The 20,184-nt window shown below is 47.9% G+C and overlaps 1 protein-coding gene and 1 non-coding gene across 3 annotated transcripts in view; both read left to right on the forward strand.

The window, feature by feature from the left end:
* Positions 1–20,184, forward strand: part of PKHD1 (PKHD1 ciliary IPT domain containing fibrocystin/polyductin) — a 454,238-nt gene that overhangs the window by 180,444 nt on the left and 253,610 nt on the right. For both annotated transcript variants that reach the window (XM_077315063.1, XM_077315054.1), the window contains exon 37: positions 8,511–8,723. In XM_077315063.1, the coding sequence (XP_077171178.1) occupies positions 8,511–8,723 (213 nt within the window). The remainder of the gene's footprint in view (positions 1–8,510; positions 8,724–20,184) is intronic.
* TRNAT-UGU (transfer RNA threonine (anticodon UGU)) lies at positions 14,125–14,196 on the forward strand. The gene has a single exon. It is a non-coding gene; the product is annotated as a tRNA-Thr (tRNA).

Genomic DNA, 20,184 nt, shown 5'->3' on the forward strand with positions numbered 1-20,184 from the left:
CCCCCCCCCCACCATCCCACCCCAAACGTTCCCCTGGAAAGCAGAGACAACCTTGGAACTCTGGAGATCAGATGTGTGATTTGATGCCATCACTCCCTATCTGGTAGCATTACCTCCAGAGATTTTGTAGGGTTCCCTGGACTTGGTTATTGATACATGACAACCCCCCCAACACACACACACACATACACACACACACACACACACTGTTCTTCCTTTCCAATAGTCAGCCAGCAAAGGGCATGAGGACTTGCCGCGGCACCTTGGCCGACGGCTGCTGCTTCTCTCGAGGCCATGTGTGTTGCTTGTGTTGTTGTGGGTTTACAAAACACCTGCTGTCATGAAGGCTGTGACGGACCCTCCCTGAACACCTGACTGCCCTGGCCAACAGCCTCCTACCTCCCTGGCACTTGCTTTGCTTGGCCCGGGCAGCTGCCTCGTCTTCTCTTGGCCAAGTGCACCAAAACACGATGCCTCTTCAGCTCTCCTCCCGCGGAGCAGTTCCCTTCCAGAAGAGAGGCTTGTGTTCAAGCGGCTGATTAAATCACCCCGGCTTGGCACCAGTGCTGTCAGGAAAGAGTCCAAGCAGCTTGCGAAGGGAAGCGTGTGCCATCGGAACAGATGGGCACGCACGCAGATGGCCGAGAAACGTGGGCATCGGTTTGGGGACTGGCTTCCTGATGGAGGACGCTCGAGCAGCTGCCGGCATGCAACACGGAGCTGGAGGAAGGCTTTGATCCAGGAAAAAAGTCCTTTCATACGCTGCTTGACTTTAAGCACACATTGAGTGCTGTTTATTCTATGGGGAGCCTTAGCGTGTTAGAAATGCAGCAACTGTTGAAAAGCCTTGCTGAACGAGAGCCAGGATTGGTGTCCCTACTGGGGTAGGAAGGACACTGTTGTGGTTGTTGTTGTTAACAGGAGGGCAAAACGCAAACACTTCTACATGTGGCGCACAATGGCTCTCCAGAGTTCGTCCGGCCCCTGTCACTGCGGACAAATGTGCTGTCTCCTCAACCGCAAATACTGTTTATTGTTGCCACGTTTTTAAAAATCCACATGACCAATCCGATTTCCATTGGCCAGTCAGAAGGCTTCCTGCCCAAAACTCACAACTGGCCTCACCCACCACCTTAAAGTCACTGGTGTAGGCCACTGGTTGCCAGAGAACTCATGGGCACCCTCTTCTCTAGATATATGTTTGATCCTGTAGGATTTCCACCAATGCTGACGACATCCCTTGGATTTTCTCAGAATTTCTGATTATGTTTCAGACTGAATCATTGCTTGAGTGAGCCTCCGAACATTTTTTGCAGAAGGGTATAAGGAATACCCGTCATGTCTTTACGGGAACCCTGGCTTCATGTGCCAAAATGGCTTGGCTCAGAAGGATGAGTATTCCCCCAGCCAGCGGGGTCTGTTCTCCAGTCTCTGGTGGCACCAAGGCGAGCAGTATGGGCGATAGATCAAGATAGATCAAGCTGTGTTGGGCTGTCTGGAGCAGTAGAAAAGAACAAGAGTCCAGGAGCAACGTTCACGCCAACAAAATCTATGGCAAGGGAGTTGCTTTCGCGAGACCATGTTCCCTTTTTTAGAAGTAGTTAAAATGTGAGTCTGTCTGTCCTTATATCTTGGCGAGTGGAGTGATTTCAGATGCTGAATGACATTAGCATGTAAAAGGCAATAGCAGGCATGATGCGGTCAGGTGTGATATGTAGATGGCTAGTAGGAGTGGAGAAATGAGCCTTGGTAAGGAGACAGGAAACCAAGGTCTCGGTTCAGTCAAGGAGGATGCATTGTCTCCAGCTTCATTATCAGCTGCTATTCAGCCGCCTCTCTTTCTAATCTCCCTTGGTAATCCCTCATCCTATCACACCTGCTATTGGCATTTGCCTGCTCTGGGCCTTCAGCGTTTGAAATCACTCCATTCTCCTTGATATAAGGACAGATGGACTCACATTCCGGCTGTTTCTGAAGAAGTGAGCAGGGACTCAAGGCAGGTCCCCCCCTGGCACACATTGTGTTAGTCTTGGAGGTGCTGCTGGGCTCTTGCTAATAACTGAGACAGCTCCCTACCCTCCTGTAAACGACTGTTTGTCAAATACTTAAAAGCAGCAATCATATTCCAGAGCTTAGGCTTGTTGCTCTCCTCTCCACCTGCTCTTCCTTATAAAAATGCCTCTGGAACCCCCAAATGAGGTCTGGCCAGGGCAGTGGCAGTCAGACAGACAGATACATTTATTTCGGTCAACGACCAGTACAAAATACATTAAAACACTATATAAAATTGACTAAAAGTTCCAAAATACTTCCTCTGTTCAATAGATCCATCCTAACCCTTATACATATTTAGCCAGGCACTTCTACATTTAATTGCTAATCTTGCATATTTGGCAATAATATAGGATAAATTCTTATTTTTATCTGAAAGGAGTTCCTTTAATTTGACTTGTCTTGAGGTAGCCCTTAAGTCAGTAAAGATGGAATGCAGGAATTCCTGACGCAATTGGTTGTAAATAAAGCAATCAGAAATCACACGTTCAGCTTTCTCGATGTTACCATCCTGGCATATGCAAGTTCGTTCCTGGGGTGGAAGCTTATTATATTTTCCCTCTACCCATGCTGAAGGGAGAGCATTATAGCGCAATAATGTAAATGCCCTTCTAAATACAGGCCCATTCCACACTAGGACCAATGCTGCCAATTGGTTCCTGAAAGCGGAAACGCTATTTTTAATAGCCAGGACAGTCTCCACCCCCAGGGCTGTTTCACAAATATTAAGAGGAACAATGGATAAGGATGACTGGTGGATTTGAGGCTCTTCCCAAATGTTGGCCAAGCTCTGAATCAATCTTTCTTCTTCTCTTTTTAAAGACATGTATGTTGGGAATGTCTGTCTTGTTACTGTATAAAAGTGGTAAAAGTTGGCATAATGGTATTTATTTTATTTTGGGTGAGGGGCCATTGGAACTAGAGCTCATGTTTCTATACAGAACTACCCTCGGGTAAGGGACTCTGTACTTTCTTGGGGTAGACATAAGAAATAGCTGAAGAGCAGGAACTGAGCAAGATTAATTCTTTTCTGCTTTGAAATGAGGGGTCAAGTGCTATGAAAACAAGAAAGTGCTGTGTTTTTATAAAAATCTATTTTATATGGCTACATATTTATTTTTGAACTAATAAAATGCAGGAATTTATTCATAGGGCTGGTGGTTAGACACATACGTTGTGTTTAACATTGTAAGTAATTTACTTGTTCAGGCTAATAAATTCAAGCAAATATGTTAGCATAGCCAAAGGAGGGTGATACAGTCCTGTATATCAGGGGTAGTCAACCTGTGGTCCACGGCCCACTAGTGGGCCGCAAAGGCCTCGGTGACGGGCCGCCAAGCCTGCCTCTCCCCCTCCTGCAGAGAGAAGCTCACCAGGCCGTGAGAGACGTGGCCGCCAAAGTGGCCCCGCTAGTTTTCTGCTGTGAAAGCTGGGGGGGGGGGGGAGACGCAGGCACGGAGCTGCCGCGCATGCGCATTTTCACCACCAGGGGGCGCTAACTGGCTCTTCACCACCCCCGGAGGCGGTTACTGTATATAGTTCTGGATGTGTGAATGTCAACGGGTGTAGAGACGAGTGGGACTCTACATAGGATTGCTCTGTGAGTGGGTTTGTCTGTTTGTCTGTTTTCCTTCATTTGGATTAGAATAGAGGCCTATGAGAGAACAGACGGTTGGCTTTGTGCAGCTGAGACCTTACCTCCAGCCATCCGTAGGTGAATTGCAGGATCAGGGCAGACAAGGAGTCGCGCTTGGGGGGGATGAGCCCTGTGGTGTAGGCAGCAGGTGTGGCGGTGTTGCATGGCGTTTGGGGTAGGGCGGGGAGACGCGGGCACGGGGTGCTTTGAAAGGCACCACGTGTGAGGAGCCTGGCCCCTCTGCCTGAGCTGCTGCCGGGACAGCTTCCCTCCCACCCACCCTATGATGTCAGCTACTACTGTGTATGGTTTTGAATGGGCCACTGCCATATTTGACAGGACATATCTGCATTTCAGCACGGTTGGCAGGTTAGCACAGGATGGAGCCTGCTTGGGGGAAATTCAACCAAACGTCCGGCAGAAGAGCAATTTGGAGTTCAGAGGTTAAAATGGAACTTCTGCACCAATGGGTCATTTTTTACCATTTGCAAAATCAATACAAGATATCTTTTTTATTTTAAAAAGGCAGAGGTAGAGGGCAGCCCTGTGGGATGTCACTAACTTACAATTGAATGCACACGTTGTTTCCGTCTAGTGTCCTATATATATAGTCTTGAGAAGCAGCAACACATTTTGTAGCTGTGACCACCTGTTAAGAACGTTGTACAGTGGGAGAAGCATAGCTAGGAAGACGGCTGAGAAACTAAGAGCATCTGGAATCAGACTGGGAAATTACAACAGACCTGTGTTGACACACTGCCTATGCATCAGTCAGGAGGCTGAACTGGTTAAAGATAACATAAGCTTTGTTTAGGGGACCAACAAATCAAATAGGAAAGGGGAGACATAAAACAAGCTGTATTATTAGTGAGAGAATTCTAGACCGTTCTAGCAGAAAAGCCTAAGAGCTGCATTCTGTATCCTAGGCTTTCTCTACCAAGGTTTTGTGAAACCCTGGGGTTTCTTGTTGGCCCTGGGAGGGTTTCCTGAATGGGTAGGAGTGAATTAATTTTTAATATATATTTTTTAATCTGTTAAACATTTATTGGATGATATGATCATATATGGTCATGTTGACCCACCCCTCTCCCAGAATGGCCAATGATGGGCCTGGAGGGAAGTAGGAAGGGGAGGGGCCCCGGGTGGGCATGTCCACAGCTCTGCTTCACAAGCATATTCTGCATGGTCATACCATGGCTGGGGTTTCTTGAAGCCTGAAGGGTGTTTCTGGGGTTTCTCAGTGATAAAAATGTTGAGGAAGGATGCTGTATACAGACAAGAAGGAGCCCCCTTTTGAATGACTGCCACAGAATGGTCGTCTCAGGAGGGGGAGCCAGCAGCACTAGGGCTCAAGGGTTTTGGTTCAGCTTTATTAGATCCCAAAGGATTTTGGTATGACCAAAAAATCCTGGGTCCAAATACTAGGAAGCCCTGAGAGCTCCTTTTCTCCAGAGAAAGACTTAACTATTGATGCCCTCTCTGAGAAATTAGTTGTGTGAAGGGGAAGTATATAAGAGGCAACTGTCAAACCAGCAATGGTGTGGCAAATATTAGCAGAGAGAGATCCTTCTTCCTTTCAAAACAACAGCAGGCGTTCACTAAAACAGGCAGCAGGTTCAGAGCAATAAAGGGACACATTTCATCCTGTGAATCAGGATTAATTAACTTGATGGGATTCATTGCCACAAGATGTGGGCTCGGGTCCAAAGACCCATTTAACGTGCCAGCCCAAGGGGACTTTCAGTGATCCTTTTCTTCAGACCCGGCACCGGATGCCCCCAGCCGCTGGCAGGCTGCTTTGGAAAAGAGGCAACATTCCCAAAAGCAGTTTGCCAAGAGCATGAGTGGGAGGTGAGAGGGAAGAATTCCTGTTCGAACACGGAATTTAAAAAAATCTCCCAAGCCCATTCCAAGCACAGGAGGTAGGAATTATTGGGGTTTCGCAATGCTTTAAAAGAGGGAGAAAATTCAGGGCAGATAGATGGTTCACTGTTTATTAACCTTGGTAGCCAAGATATTGATCCCCAGCTACTTACGTCAATAAACAAGGGAAGGTAACCTCCTTCATTCTGTTTTTAGCAAAGGAGAATTCCCATTTTCTTTTTTCTCCTACTGTCTCTTTTTAATTTCCCTCATGGCTTTAAAAGATTCGATAGGTCCCTGATCTGCTTGAGTCTAGGGTATTTGGAGTCTTGAGGTAGGGTAGCGTGTGGCTAACAGGGCAGTGGAGCCGCACACAAAATGGCCACTGTGTGTGTGGGGTGTTGAGTTGGCTGTGTGATTTGGTGAAGCATTTTTTTCCACAAGGGCTAGATCTGAGTCCAGCTGCACCTGGCAAGATTTTTCTAGTGTAAGCGTTCAGGGCTCAAACCTCCCTTCATAAGATAGGTGAGTTTCTTTCCAGAAGAGACTTCATCTTGGATTTCCCCCCCCCCCCTGAACTTGCAGGGAAGAGTGTTCTGCATTTAGGCAGGAAAAACCAAATACACTAATATAAGATGGGGGAGACTTGTCTTGGCAGTAGCATGTGCGAAAAGGATCTAGGAGTTTTAGTAGACCATACATTGAACATGAGTCAGCAGCGTGACTCAGTGGCTAAGAAGGCAAATGGGATTTTGGGCTATATCAAACAGAGTATCATGTCCAGATCACGGGAGGTGATGGTACCACTGTACTCTGCTCTGGTTCAGCCTCACTTGGAGTCCTGGGTTCAGTTTTGGGCACCCCAGTTGAAGAGGGATGTTGACAAACTGGAATGTGTCCAGAGGAGGGCAACAAAGATGGTGAGGGGTTTGGAGACCAAGACGTATGAGGAAAGGTTGGGAGAGCTTGGTCTGTTTAGCCTAGAGAGGAGATGACTGAGAGGGGAATCTGATAACCATCTTCAAGTATTTAAAAGGGTGCCATGTGGAAGATGGAGCAGAATTGTTCTCTCTTGTCCCAGAGGGACAGACCAGAAGGAATGGGATGAAATTAATTCCAAAGAAATTCCATCTAAACATCCGGAAGAAGTTCCTGACAGTGAGAGCGGTTTCTCAGTGGAACAGGCTTCCTCGGGAGGTGGTGGGTTCTCCATCTTTGGAAATTTTTAAACAGAGGCTAGATAGCCATCTGACGGAGAGGCTAATTCTGTAAAGGCTCAAGGGGGTGGCAGGTGACAGTGGAGGAGAGATAGGGTTGTGGCTGTCCTGCATAGTGCAGGGGGTTGATGACCCAGGATGTCCCTCCCGACTCTATGATTCTATCAATCCTTTATCTCCATAGTCACGCAAACGGCAGCCTCCCTATTTTTCACAGCAGTAAAATGGAGACTTGGCTCCGTCTAACTGATAGCATTCAACATGGAGTGTATTCAGTTGCCGCTTCTGCTTGTGAATCATTCCATACTGTGTAGGGCTGCCCATAGGTGGTCCTGTCACCCGCAAATACTGCAGCAGGAGAGAAATTTAAAAAGAAAAATAAGGCCTCGTCTCTGTATAGGAAGTTCTTTGTGATTCCTGGGCTGATTCTGCACTTACTTTGTTTATTCCGTTGTAGATCCTGCTGAATGCGGATCGATTTGAACTCGGATTTTCCTCTATCTCCCCTCCCCCTTGAAACAGAAAGTGTTCTGCACGTGATTAGGGAAGCTGGGGGGGGGGGTGCCAATCACAGCAAGAGCCTCTTTCTTTTCTTGAAAGGGGTGGGGGGAGGATTGGAGACAGCTGAGGAGGGGGAATAAATCCAAGAGGAAAATCTCTGCCAAGAGAAGATAGGACTTCCCCTTTAAGGGAAGACTTGCAACCTGGGAATGAGGAAGCCTTTGAACTAACACCCTGACCAATCAGGGCTTTTTTACAGCATTGAAAGCTCAGAAGCAAGTTAGTTCGGGACAAGCAGACAGCTTCACACTTACTGAGGGTGATTTTTCAAATATCAAGGGTTATATCCACTCCAGGATATCACGGGGGAAAGGTAGGGTCACTCCAGTTCAATCATGCTTGTTGCAGATGAAAAATTTAAATCACCCATAACCAAAATGGAAACCGCATTCAATGTCGACGGCAGGGACTGAATTGACCTGGGATTAGAATGAAAGCTTCTTGCAGATTCAGCCCCACAACCCTCTGCTTGTCAGCCCTAATATTGTGAGTGGGTTACAAGATGCAGTAGCTTGGCCTGTAACAATAGTGTTCACATAGACTCGTACACACAGTAACAAAGGACTGACAGTGAACCTGGAGGGGATTATGGGTGGTGTCCATATGTACTTCTTGTGCAGGGACCTAATATGGTCTAATCTTCACTGCATGGTTTCTGTGTCCATGGGCAACTGGATTGTGCTTTTAAGGTTTGGCCCTAGAAACTCATGGGAAATGAACAAAATGTCCTATCATGAGAAGGTGGACCTTTTCAACAATCCCACCCACAGTGCTTCCTAATGCCCTCCCACTTCCCTTTCACCTGGTGTCTTCTCTGGATATTTTGTGATGTTTGGAAAGGGTTTTAGAGTCTGAAAAGGTTTTTAACTAATTTGTGGTGGCTCAGGCTGGCCTAATTTCATCAGATCTGGAAAGATGAGCAGGGTCAGCCATGGACCACCATAGAGGTCCAAGGTCGCCACAATGAAAACACAATTCTGTTCCTCTCTTGCCTTGAAAATTCTGCAGAGCCTCAGGGGAGGGTGGTATATAAATATAATAAATAAGTTGGCTGTGATCACCAGCTCCATACCCTGTGTTTGTTGACTTTTATCTGCTGCTTAGTGGACAAGAATGCACAGGTTTATTATCCTTTCTACCTCTCATTACTGGTAATAATTTTTCTACTGTTGCTATTTCAGGTGGCAAACTGGTTTTTGTTGGTCCTGGGCCAGTGGAGCTCCATGCTCATTATATCCTAGTATCCGATGGAGGAGAACTCCGAATTGGATCCTCCGGTGACCCATTCTGCGGCATAGCCCACATCCATCTCCATGGCAGTTCCCATACACCCCTTTTCTCTCCATATGGAGCCAAATTTCTGGCTGTGAGGAATGGAACCCTTTCCATACATGGTGAGTGGTGGATTAAATTGTGTTGCCTAATGTAGATGCCTCTTGTGGTGGCCCAAACAAGAGCCTCTTGTGGCGCAGAGTGGTAAGGCAGCAGAAATGCTGTCTAAAGCTGTCTGTCCATGAGGCTGGGAGTTCAATCCCAGCAGCCGGCTCAAGGTTGACTCAGCCTTCCATCCTTCTGAGGTTGGTAAAATGAGTACCCAGCTTGCTGGGGGGTAAACGGTGATGACTGGGGAAGGCACTGGCAAATCACCCCGTGTTGAGTCTGCCATGAAAACGCTGGAGGGCGTCACCCCAAGGGTCAGACATGACTCGGTGCTTGCACAAGGGGGGGATACCTTTACCTTTACCTTTACCTTTACCTTTAATGTAGATGCATTTCTGATAGCATTAATGGGCAATACACACATACATAAACATTGGTCCATCAAGGTCTGTGTTCCCTACTCATACAGGCAGCGGTCCTTCAAGGTCTCTCATATCACGTATGATAAATATGGACATACAAAATTGGTGTAAACTGAATTAGACCAGCATTGGATCCCAGAGAGCATTGTCCGCTTGAACTGGCAGGATCTCACGAAGAGAGAGTTCATCATCCATATTCTAGTGAGTCCCACATCGGGGCTGCACCTGTGCAAGCTCGCCATGGACATTTCCTCCTGGCTAAGAACTCCAGAGAGGGGGTGCCCCACCCTTTCAGAGCCTGCACATGTGCAGGACTTCCCACCCAATGTGCCACATGCTCCGACCGTGAGCGCCCCCCCCCCCTTCCCTCGATCCCATTTTCACCACTGTGAGGATAGGAAGCTTTTATGTGATGGTCTATAACCAGGGGGGGAGTCAGGAACTCTGAAGTTGAACTGCAAAACAATGTTAAAACTATATTAAAAAGTTATTACAAATATTTATAAAAGTGCACCAATAATATATTAAAAATAAAGTTAAAACAATACATATCAAGCTGCACATGGAGAACAGACCAAATGCGTTTCGGCCCACCAGGGTCCTCCTCAGGGGTCGATATATACTGCACAGTGCTCTCTGGTCTAAAAACAAATCATAAAGTTTTGCGGGGTGGTCAAGGGAAATCTATCTGGTGTAGCCCCAACCAATGTTTCTAACGTGTTTCTTTTTGGAGCCCACCATCTAAGATATATATTGTCTAGGACCACCACTCTCAGCTACAGTCTTATTATGTATCATGAGTGCATTTCATGTGTGTCAGAAAAGTTGAGCTGCAAATATTTAATAAATATTTGTAATAATTTTTTAATATTGTTTTAACATTGTTTTGCTGCTCAACTTTTGAGTTTATGACTTTGTCCAGGTTGGGTTTCTGCTCCCTTTTTGGTTTTGTACATAATCAAGGGTGGCCCAAACTGTGCCTCACCAGATGTCCATGGGCTACAATTCCCATGAGCCCCTGCCAGCAAGCAAGCTGCTGGCAGGGGATCATGGGAATTGTAGTCCATGGACATCTGGAGAGCCACAGTTTGGGCCACCTCTAGTCTATACACATGTGCCATTCCAACTGTGAGTAACTGGGATCCTGCAGCCCTGTCTCTCAGTATGTTATATTGACCACAGAAGAGTAAGGGGGAAAGATGGAGGAGATGGGCAGAAAGATGCCTGATATAAGAAGTCAGGTGGGATTCTCAAGGCTGGATTGAAAAACACCTGGAGATTTTGGGGGTGGAGAGGGGAGGGTCTTCAGTGGGGCATAATGCTATAGCATCCACCTGTGAAAGCAGCCATTTTTCTCCTGGTGAACTGATCTCTGTTGCCTGGAGACTGGTTGTGATCCCAGGAGATCTTTGTCCACTGCCTGTAGGTTGGCAACACGAGTGGTTCTCCATGTGACAATTTGAACTGCTTGGATGGTGGGAGAGGTCAGAGGTTCTGGCCTGTCTTACATGCAGTGAAGAAGAACAATAGTGCAATAAACTGGAGTAAATAACCAGCTAATTAAAGAGGAAGGAGTTTGAAGAAAGAGGAAATTCACCCGCATCAGCAAAAGATTATGTTATGACTAGATTTAAGGCCCACTGTAGGCCCAAGACAGCAGGCGCTAGTGGTCAGGCGGCTGAGGGCAGGAGGCCCCCCCACCCCCTCCCCCCGGCGGGCCTGCTCCTTTCGCCATGCGTAAGCCTTTCCCCCCCTCCCCCCAATGTCCCGGCTTCGCTGCCGGGAAAGGAGCAGGGCCACCATGTCTTCGACGCAGCGGCCCTGCCCCTTTCCTGGCGGCGAAGGCTCTTCCCACGGCCCCCTCACCTCTCGGAGTGGCCAGTTCAGATCTGCCTGTCTCCCAACCGTGTGTTGCTGCAGCAGGGAGAAAGAGGTGAATCACCGTGGACAGCATACATCAGCTTACAAGCAGCATCAGCAGGCAAAACTGCTTCGATTTGGATTTTAAACCTTCTTCAGTGTGAATTTCTATAATAGAAACACATCTGCTCATAAATGAATGCATAGAACTTTACACCATCTTCTAGAACGTAGTTGCAAATAAAAATCCGCTTAAAGGAACCTTCGTTGCTAAATCAGACAAAGGAATGTTACTTTGCCAATCAGCCAACTGGAGTCAAGGACACAATTTCCATGGATAAAATGGTTTATACTGTCAAGTTCTTGCCCAGATACTACAGCATGGCAGTCACATCACTGATGGTCCGTGCCCTAGCTGGAGAATATGGCTGCTTGGGCTGCCATGTCGTCAGATGTACATCAAGGGAATTCTCCTTAAACAGCTCTCATTTGCTCAGCACAGTGAGATAGCTCGGGGGGGGGGGGCTTGTTAGACCAGTAAGCTGACGATATAAGGCACATTCACATGTTCAGTGCCTTTTTCTTGCCCCCCCCCCCGGTTTCCAGGGAGAAAGGTGGGACATGCCTCCAGAAGGGCTGACAACCAGCCTGTCATGGCAGTACCAAGGGTAGGAGAACCTATGTTTAAAACCCAATTTGTGTTCACTTCCAGAGATTATAGAGTGTGTCGCAATAAGATAACTGAGTTGGGGGTAGGGAGGGAAAGCGGGGTGGCCTTGATATGCCACTGGAAAATCTTTTTGGGGTCAGTTTCTATGCATGCATGCAAGAAATCTTGGGCTTGCGCCTGAAGTTGCATCCAATCTCCTGTTTGAGGCACCGTTCCTGTGTATGGGCACAATTAAGTTTCATTCAAACCGTGTAATCCACAATTTAGTGCTAAAGCCGTGTAGCACCCTAGAAAATGAGACCGGGGGGGGGGGGGGGGAGAAGAGAACTGTGTTCTCTTTTTTGTCTTCATACCTCTTACATCAAACAAAACCCACATTTTGCTGGTTTCAATTTAGCACCAGCCTGGCTTTTGATATAAAACAAATTGGAGTGCTTGTCAATATACACACACAGTAAATGTGTATAGCTAGGGCACAGATCTAAATCATTAAACAAATAGGCATTTAAAAATTTTTCAGCTGTCTCTTGAGTAGACAAGACTGAAGGTACTTTAATTCCCTACCTCCTCCTTTCAAATAGAAAATTGTACAGGAAATGTGGCTCGATCCTGATTGTTTAGTAAGTGCTTGTCGGTTTCTCCCTTTGATATGTTAATATGACTCAGGGTTTTCCCAGAATTCCCCTTGAGTGGCAGGCCTGTGCTTTGGTGGTCGGAATAGATGGGGAGACTTCTCTGTTGCCTTTGGCTTTACCCAGCTCCCCCTGCCAATCAGAGCCCACCTCCCATAAACGGCCTGCCAATCACATGTCAGTTTTACGGGAGGCCTCCGTCAGCTGCTGGAACTTGAGTTTTTTGACAATGTAATTATGGCTCTTGAGTCCACAGTAAGAAGCCTGAATAGGAAGCAGGGGATTGTATTGATTGTTCAGGAGGGGAATTTATCAATGTCTCCAGCTTCGTTGGTAGATATTCCCCCAAGAACCTCTTCTGACACCTTTCCAAAGAGAAATCTAGCTAGGTGGCCTTGGACATATTTTTGTCCTTTCCATTGGAATTGACTATGACTTGGGTCTTTGAGATAATCCAAATAAATAAATAAAAATAAATAACACCCAGAAAATGGTGCGGGGGGGGGGGGGGCAGGGGAGGTTTTCAACATGTGAAAATTCTGGCTCTTTCCCTTTGAGGATCTGAACAGTTTGCAGCTGAGCCATCCAGCTTGCTAGGTAAGTTCTTTCTCACAAACTTGAAATTTTGTACCCCTTGCATGCAGAGATGAGCTTCGTGGCAACCAGAGCCGTAGCTTGTTCAATGGTGGTGCTTTTCCTCTTGAATGTCTCTCACCCAGGGTCACCAGGCAACTGCATTACTGTTCTTAAAGTGCCATATTAAGAAATAACAAAACCTCTTTACTCAGGCTTTTAAATGAAGGGGTCCAGCTTTCTTAATGATCGTAAGATTGCCAACTCGGGGCTTGGGAAATCCCTAGAGATTTGGGGGGAGAGCCTGGGGAGGGCAAGGTCTGTGAAGGGAGGGATCTGAGAAGGGTCCAAGGCCACAGAGTCCATCCTCCAAAAGCAGATATTTTCTCCGGGGGAACTGATTTCTTTCATCTGGAGAACATTTACAATTCGAGATCTCCAGGTGCCACCTGGAGGTTGGCAGCCTTAGTTTATTGCTATGACCTGATGCCTCTGTTATGGGTACCATTATAGGTTTCTGAATAATGTTTGGGGTTTTGGGGAGAAGTTGTTTTCTTGCTGCCCTTTGATGGAGGAATTTGAGTTTCCATCGAAGGGGACCAAATAAGTAATACTCTACTCAGCAGAAGTAAAGTCCCTATTCACTTGACCATAGTCAAGGAAAACATCAATCCCTGCAAAAGTTCAAGATACTGACAACTTTACAGACAAAAGTATACACCCCTGCAGGCAAATATACAGGATCTTTCAGAATTGTTACACCAATTATACAACGACAACAGGATACTGCACCAAATCTGAACCAGTGGAAAAGCGAACCCTTTTAAGAGTACCACCACGTTATCTATGGGAGGCTACAAGCGTAACACAATCTGCTGACGACGGCAGTTTAAGAAAACAGGATCTGTGGTTAAGGTTGGTTTGCCCAGTGAGGCGTGGAATGAAGACCTTTGAAGACTTCAACTAAAAATCACAGAGGAAAGAGCTGCCACATCCCTGGCTGAAGCATCCCCCTCTGTCCCTTAATTGGCCTTCACAGATGTGGCCGCACCATGGCTCACGCACACTTCACCTTTTCTGCTTTTGCCTTGGACTATTCTTCGTTTCTTGTACTGGAGAGATTTAAAAAACCCTCATTTTAGTTTGGTACCTTTCTTGTGCTAACTGAGCCAGTAAATTCTACTTCCTCACACATCAGATTTTTGCTGTTAAAAAGAATGCTTTTAAACATTTTAGTTGATTGCTTACGATGTCTAATGGGGATGTAATTCAGTGGAAAAGTGCATGCTTTGTATGCATGAGGCCCCAGGTTCAATCCCCGGCATCTCCATCAGTCTGGAGTGGGGCGGTGGGGGGAGGTTGTGGCTCAGAACTAGAGCATCTGCTTGCTATGCGGAAGGTCCCAAGATCAATCCTTGGTATCTCCAGTTAAAAGGGCCAGGTAGGAAGTGACGTGAAAAAAACAGCCACTCCCAGTCTGAATAGACAATATGGTTCATGATGAACCAAGTATCAGGCCGTTTCATGTGTATTCATGTGTAAGGTATAAAATGAGTTCAGATGACAAAAAAGAAATCAGTCACAGCAGCAGTGAGATTGGGTGGAACAAAAAAGCTCACAGCAGCAACATGAAAACAAACAGCCAAAAATATATATATCACTCTCCGCTATGCTTGCTCTGCTGTTCAGTTCATCTTCTGCCTGGTTTTTCTCCTCTCCCTTACTCACTGCTGGATAAAAATCTTGAGAAGCTGAATCTTCAAACCAGAAGAAATTAGGTGAAGAAGGATTCATTACGTGGCCTGATCGCTGGTAACACCGAGCCCTCTGCTTCTTAATGTCTCTCTGGGTCTTAGTGCCTTAATGGAAAACGGCCTTAAACCTGGGGGGAAAGACATCCCTCTTCTTCATTGTTTCAGACACTTGAGAACGTGAGGCTGGGCAGAACTCCTATGGAAATGTGGATGCACGTCATGCCAAGTGGGCTTCCTGGGCAGACCTGGGAGTTGGGGACATGGCTCATCTATTCACTTTGGAGTCATTAGTCTCCTTTTTCATCTATTTCCCCCTCCTAATGACTGACCTTTGGGCACCTATGGAGACAGGCAATGGCTCTTAACATTTGGGTGATCATTTCACCTAGATTCATGCCCTCCAAAGCTCATGTTCTCTGGTCCAGACATTAGCAGCTCTGGAGATTAAGGGCAATAATGGGAAAGGTAAGCGGCTTCTGCACTTAAGCCTCAGCACACTGCCTCCTTCCCTTCCACCACAGTGCAATTCAGACAGTAGGCTTAGTGTCCTGTGAACAGCACCTTTGTCAGGTTGGCGGATTGATTTGGGAAGGCCTGGATCTTCATACCCAGTGGTGAAGCATTTGGAATATCAGATTCAGAAGACCTTTCTTGGCATACAATCTGTCCTTAAATTGTATGGAATTTATATAAGCCAGAAAGTTTCCTCTTTAACCGACTAACATGCTGACTCAATATTTAGCCAATGCTGTTTCAATGATGAGTTTTAACCCCAACATCCCCCTTCAAGGATCGCTGCCTTGTCGTGGCAAGGGGGCTTGCGTAGTTCAGTGAAGCTATGAGCTATGCCGTGCAGGGCCACCCAAGACGGACAGGTCATAGCTGAGAGCTCTGACAGAAGGTGATCCACTGGAGAAGGAAAACAATAGAATGGGAAGGACCAGAGATCTTTTCAAGAAAATTGGAGATATGAAGAGATGGGTATGATAAAGGACCAAAATGCTAGGGACCTCACAGAAGCAAAAGAGATTTTAAAAAGGTGGCAAAATTATACAGAGGAACTATACAAGAACGAGCTTAATATCCCTGATAACCATGATGGAGTAGTCATTATGATAGATGTGGAGCCAGACATCCTAGAATGTGAAGTCAAATGGGCCTTAGGAAGTCTGAGCGACAATAAAGCTAGTGGTGGTGACAGCATTCCAGTTGAACTATTCAAAATCTTAAAAGACTTAAAAGTGCTACACTCAATATGCCAGCAAATTTGGAAAACTCAACAATGGCCACAGGATTGGAAAAGGTCAGTTTACATTCCAATCCCAAAGTAGGGCAATGCCAAAGAATGTTCAAACTACCGCACCATTGCACTAATTTCTCATGCTAGCAAAGTTATGCTCAAAATCCTACAAGCTAGGCTCCAGAAATATGTGGACTGAGAACTTCCAGAAGTACAGGCAGGATTTTGAAGAGGCAGAGGAACTAGAGATCAAATTGCCAACACACGCTGGATCATGGAGAAAGCTAGGGAGTTCCAGAAAAGCATCTACTTCTGCTTCATTGACTATGCTAAAGCCTTTGATTGTGTGGAGCACAACAAATTGTGGCAGATTCTTAAAGAGATGGGAATACCAGAGAATCTTATTTGTCTCTTGAGAAACCTATATGCAGGTCAAGAAGCAACAGTGAGAACCGGGCATGGAATCACTGATTGGTTCAAAATTGAGAAAGGAGTTCAGCAAGGCTGTATACTGTCGCCTTGCCTATTTAACGTATGCGGAGCACATCATGAGAAAGGCGGGATTAGAGGAGTCACAAATTAGGATCAAGATTGCAGGGAGAAATATCAACAACCTCAGATATGCAGATGATACCACTCTAATGGCAGAAAGTGAAGAGGAACTAAAGAGCCTGTTGATGCGGGTGAAGGAGGAAAGTGCAAAAGTTGGCTTGAAACTCAACATCAAGAAAACGAAGATCATGGCATCTGGCCCTTTCAATTCCTGGCAAATAGATGGGGAAGAAATGGAGGTAGTGACAGATTTTATTTTCCTGGGCTCCTGCAGATGAAATTAAAAGACACTTGCTCCTGGGGAGGAAAGCTATGGCAAATCTATACAGCATCCTAAAAGCAGAGACATAACCCTGCCAACAAAAGTGCATATAGTCAAGGCCTTCCCAGTTGCAATGTGAAAGTTGGACCATAAGGAAGGCCGAGAGTCAAAGAATTGAGGCTTTTGAACTCTGGTGCTGGAGAAGACTCTTGCGAGTCCCTTGGACTGCAAGGCGAACAAACCGGTCAGTCCTAGAGGAGATCAACCCTGACTGCTCTTTAGAAGGCCAGATCCTGAAGATGAAACTCAAATACTTTGGCCACCTCATGAGAAGGAAGGACTCCCTGGAGAAGAGCCTAATGCTGGGAGCGATCGAGGGCAAAAGAAGAAGGGGCCGACAGAGAATGAGGTGGCTGGATGGGGTCACTGAAGCAGTAGGTGCAAACTTAAATGGACTCCGGGGAATGGTAGAGGACAGGAAGACCTGGAGGATCATTGTCCATGGGGTCGCGATGGGTCGGACGCGACTTCGTATCTAACAACAACAACACTGGATCTTCATATCCAACAACAACAACAAATCCCAACATGTTTTATATTTTTGATTTTAAACACCCCAGTTTTGTATTCATTTGATATTTGAATCGCGCATTTGAATTTGGGTCTGAATGACTGTAAATAGAACTTATTGTATTGGCATACAAAAGAAGGAAACAGTAAAAAATACATCATTTGACTAGCAGGCAGGCATTCTTGGCCAAAGAAGATACAACTCTGGTGTTTGCGTTAACACAGCTTTATTGAATATAGTTTCTCCCTCAGGAGGGTTGGCCTGGCACAGGTTCCAGATCAGGTTAAAGGTTCTGGTAATTACCTTCAAGGCCATATGCAGGGCCCAGTGTACCTGAGGGACCGCCTCCCTGCCTACACCCCCAAAAGAGCTTTACGCTCCACTGCCACCAACTGGCTAATGGTCCCTGGCCCTAAAGAAGTCCGCCTGGTCTTGACCAGGGGCAGAGCATTCTCTGTTCTGGACCCCACCTGGTGGAATGAGGATCTCCCAGAGGAGATCAGGCCGCGGATGGAACTAAAACAGTTCAGCAGGGCCTGCGAAAAGGAGCTCCTCCACCAGGCATTTGGCTGAGGCCAGGGCAACCAACCAACATCTGCAGGGGCCCTGCCCCCCCTCCCCCCAGAAACCCACTAAGACTCCTGGCCCTGTTCGCGTTACCACTGTTTATGTTATGATATACTGTTATTTTATACTGTCACCCGGTTTATCAATTAATAATATGAATGTTACTAGATTTAAAGCCCATTTTAAAAAGAAATAAAATGGGCGCTAGAAGGGGGCGATGGACAGCGCGGTGATGTGCAAAGAGTTCTGTGTGGGCAGGGAGGCAAGGGGAAGAAGGGCATGGTCTGAGTCTACCGCGGGGGAACCTACCTGGGCGAGGCATCTGCGGCGTGAAGGAGGCTAGGAGGGCGTCCGCGGCCATGTTGTGGTGGACGGGAGAGCGAGGACTGAGCGCGGAGCAGGGGGCGGCACGGTGGATTGGGGCCGCGAAGCAGAGGGCGTGCGGCGATGTCTGGGGCTGCGGCGTCCCGCAGAGCGGCTCGGCGGCGGCCTCCTCTTGTCGGCGGCGATCTTCGAGGGCGTTGGCTGGGCGCGGCAGCGTCTGTGAAGTGGGCCTCGTCCCGGGGGCGATCGTGGAGGTCGCAGGCTGGGTGCGGCGGGGCCAGCGAAGTTGGGACGGCGGGGAGCTTGCTGGCTGGTCCCGGCAGCGTACAGGTTCCCGTGGAGCGGCTTGTCATCAGCGTCGGCATCTCGGAGGCCACCTTGCAGGGTCCAGGGTGGGCGCAGCGGCAATGGCGACTGGCGGAGGTCGGGGAGCGTGTTGGCTGGGCGACGGGCCTGTTGATGTTGGCGGCAAAGTTGAAGCGGGCAGCGGGTCATTGGCGCGGCCATTTTGGAGCGCGGGCGGCGGCTTGGCAGCATCATTGTCGTCGCGGCGGGGAGGCACCGTAGGCGAGTAGGTAGGGCATGGGGTCCGGCGTTGGGTGGTCGGTGGCCCCATCATGTCGGCGGCACCCTCTCTGTTGTCGCGGCGATGTCGGAGCGCGGGCGTCGGCTCGTTGGCAGGCCGCTAGGCTGTGCATCGTTGATGGAGGTCAGGCTGCAGCGGCAGCAAGCGCAGATTGAGGGGGTGAGCGAAGGGCATCCTGTGGGCGGAGGGAAAGCGATTTTCCCCGAGCCCAGGGAAGTGGGGTGAGGCTCCTCCATGGCAGCCATCTGGCCAGGATGGCTGTTCGGGGAGGACTGGAGTGTGTGGCGCGGCATCCGGGAGATGGGCCAAGTGTCCAACAGGGAGGCGCGCAAAGCGCGCCTCCCAATTGGACACTTGGCCCTGGAGTGCCACTCAGAGGAGCGAATCAGGAGCCGCTTCGCGGCTCCTGATTCGCTCCTCCGAGTTTTTATCCCGACAGAGCCCGCCCTAACTCCTCCCACACAGCCCTTACTCTTTTATTTAGTCCGTGGCGCCCGTGGCACCAAGGGCGGTTTAAAGATTATATGTATGGTTTCATGTATAGTTTCAGTTATAGGTAAACCGCTCTGAGCTTTCGGGAAGGGCGGTATATAAATACGAATAAAATAAATAAATAAAATAAAATAAACAAGAAGAGCCACCTCTGCAGGTGTCCGGCTGCCCGTACATGCAAGGATCTGGTGGCACCCTGGGTCCTGCCTCTATCCCAGCCAGGAGGACAGGCCCCTTCCACCTGATTCCTAACCCTGGGAGATGCCCTTGTAAGGGCAGAAGGGTGCTCACCTCATTCTGCAACCCTCAGATATCTGGCTCTGAGTCCCTGACTACCCACCCAGGTTAGCTGGGCTTGTATCAAGCCAGTCCCTTAATGGTACCCCCACCCACAGGGGCCCAGTGCACAAACCGGCCCACTGACAAGGCTCCTTCTTGTGCCCCCTAAACCTCAGCTGTGACTAAATTGAACTTGGAACTCACCCATTAAACGTCACTATAACACAACATTATAACAGGGAGGGAGGGAGGGCAGCTGTCCAACCGCGACTGAGGCGAAGAGGCCGGGGCTTGGTCACGTGGTGCCTTAAATAGGCGCTCCCCATGGCCCCAAGCCTTGCGCCTCTTTTGCATCATTTGATGCGTTGCCACTGGGCCACGCTGCCGGCCTGCCCACTGCGGAGTCAACGGGCGGCCCTGCTTTAGGGTAGTCGCCATAAAGCGTTGATTCTTCAACAACAGCCTTTCTCAACTTTTTTTTACTATTGAGAACCCCCTGAAACATTCTTCAGGCTTTAAGAAACCCCAGAAGTGGTGTGTTCATTCAGAATGTGGTTGGGAAGCAGAGCTGTGGACACGCCTACCCGGGGAGCCTCCTCACCCCCTCCAGGCCCATCAATGGCCATTTTGGGAGGGGGTCATTGATCATTGTTGTTGTCAGCCATTCAGTTGTGTCCAGCTCTTGGTGATC

The sequence above is a fragment of the Paroedura picta genome, chromosome 1, assembly GCF_049243985.1.
Source record: "Paroedura picta isolate Pp20150507F chromosome 1, Ppicta_v3.0, whole genome shotgun sequence".
In the NCBI taxonomy this organism is placed as follows: domain Eukaryota; kingdom Metazoa; phylum Chordata; class Lepidosauria; order Squamata; family Gekkonidae; genus Paroedura; species Paroedura picta.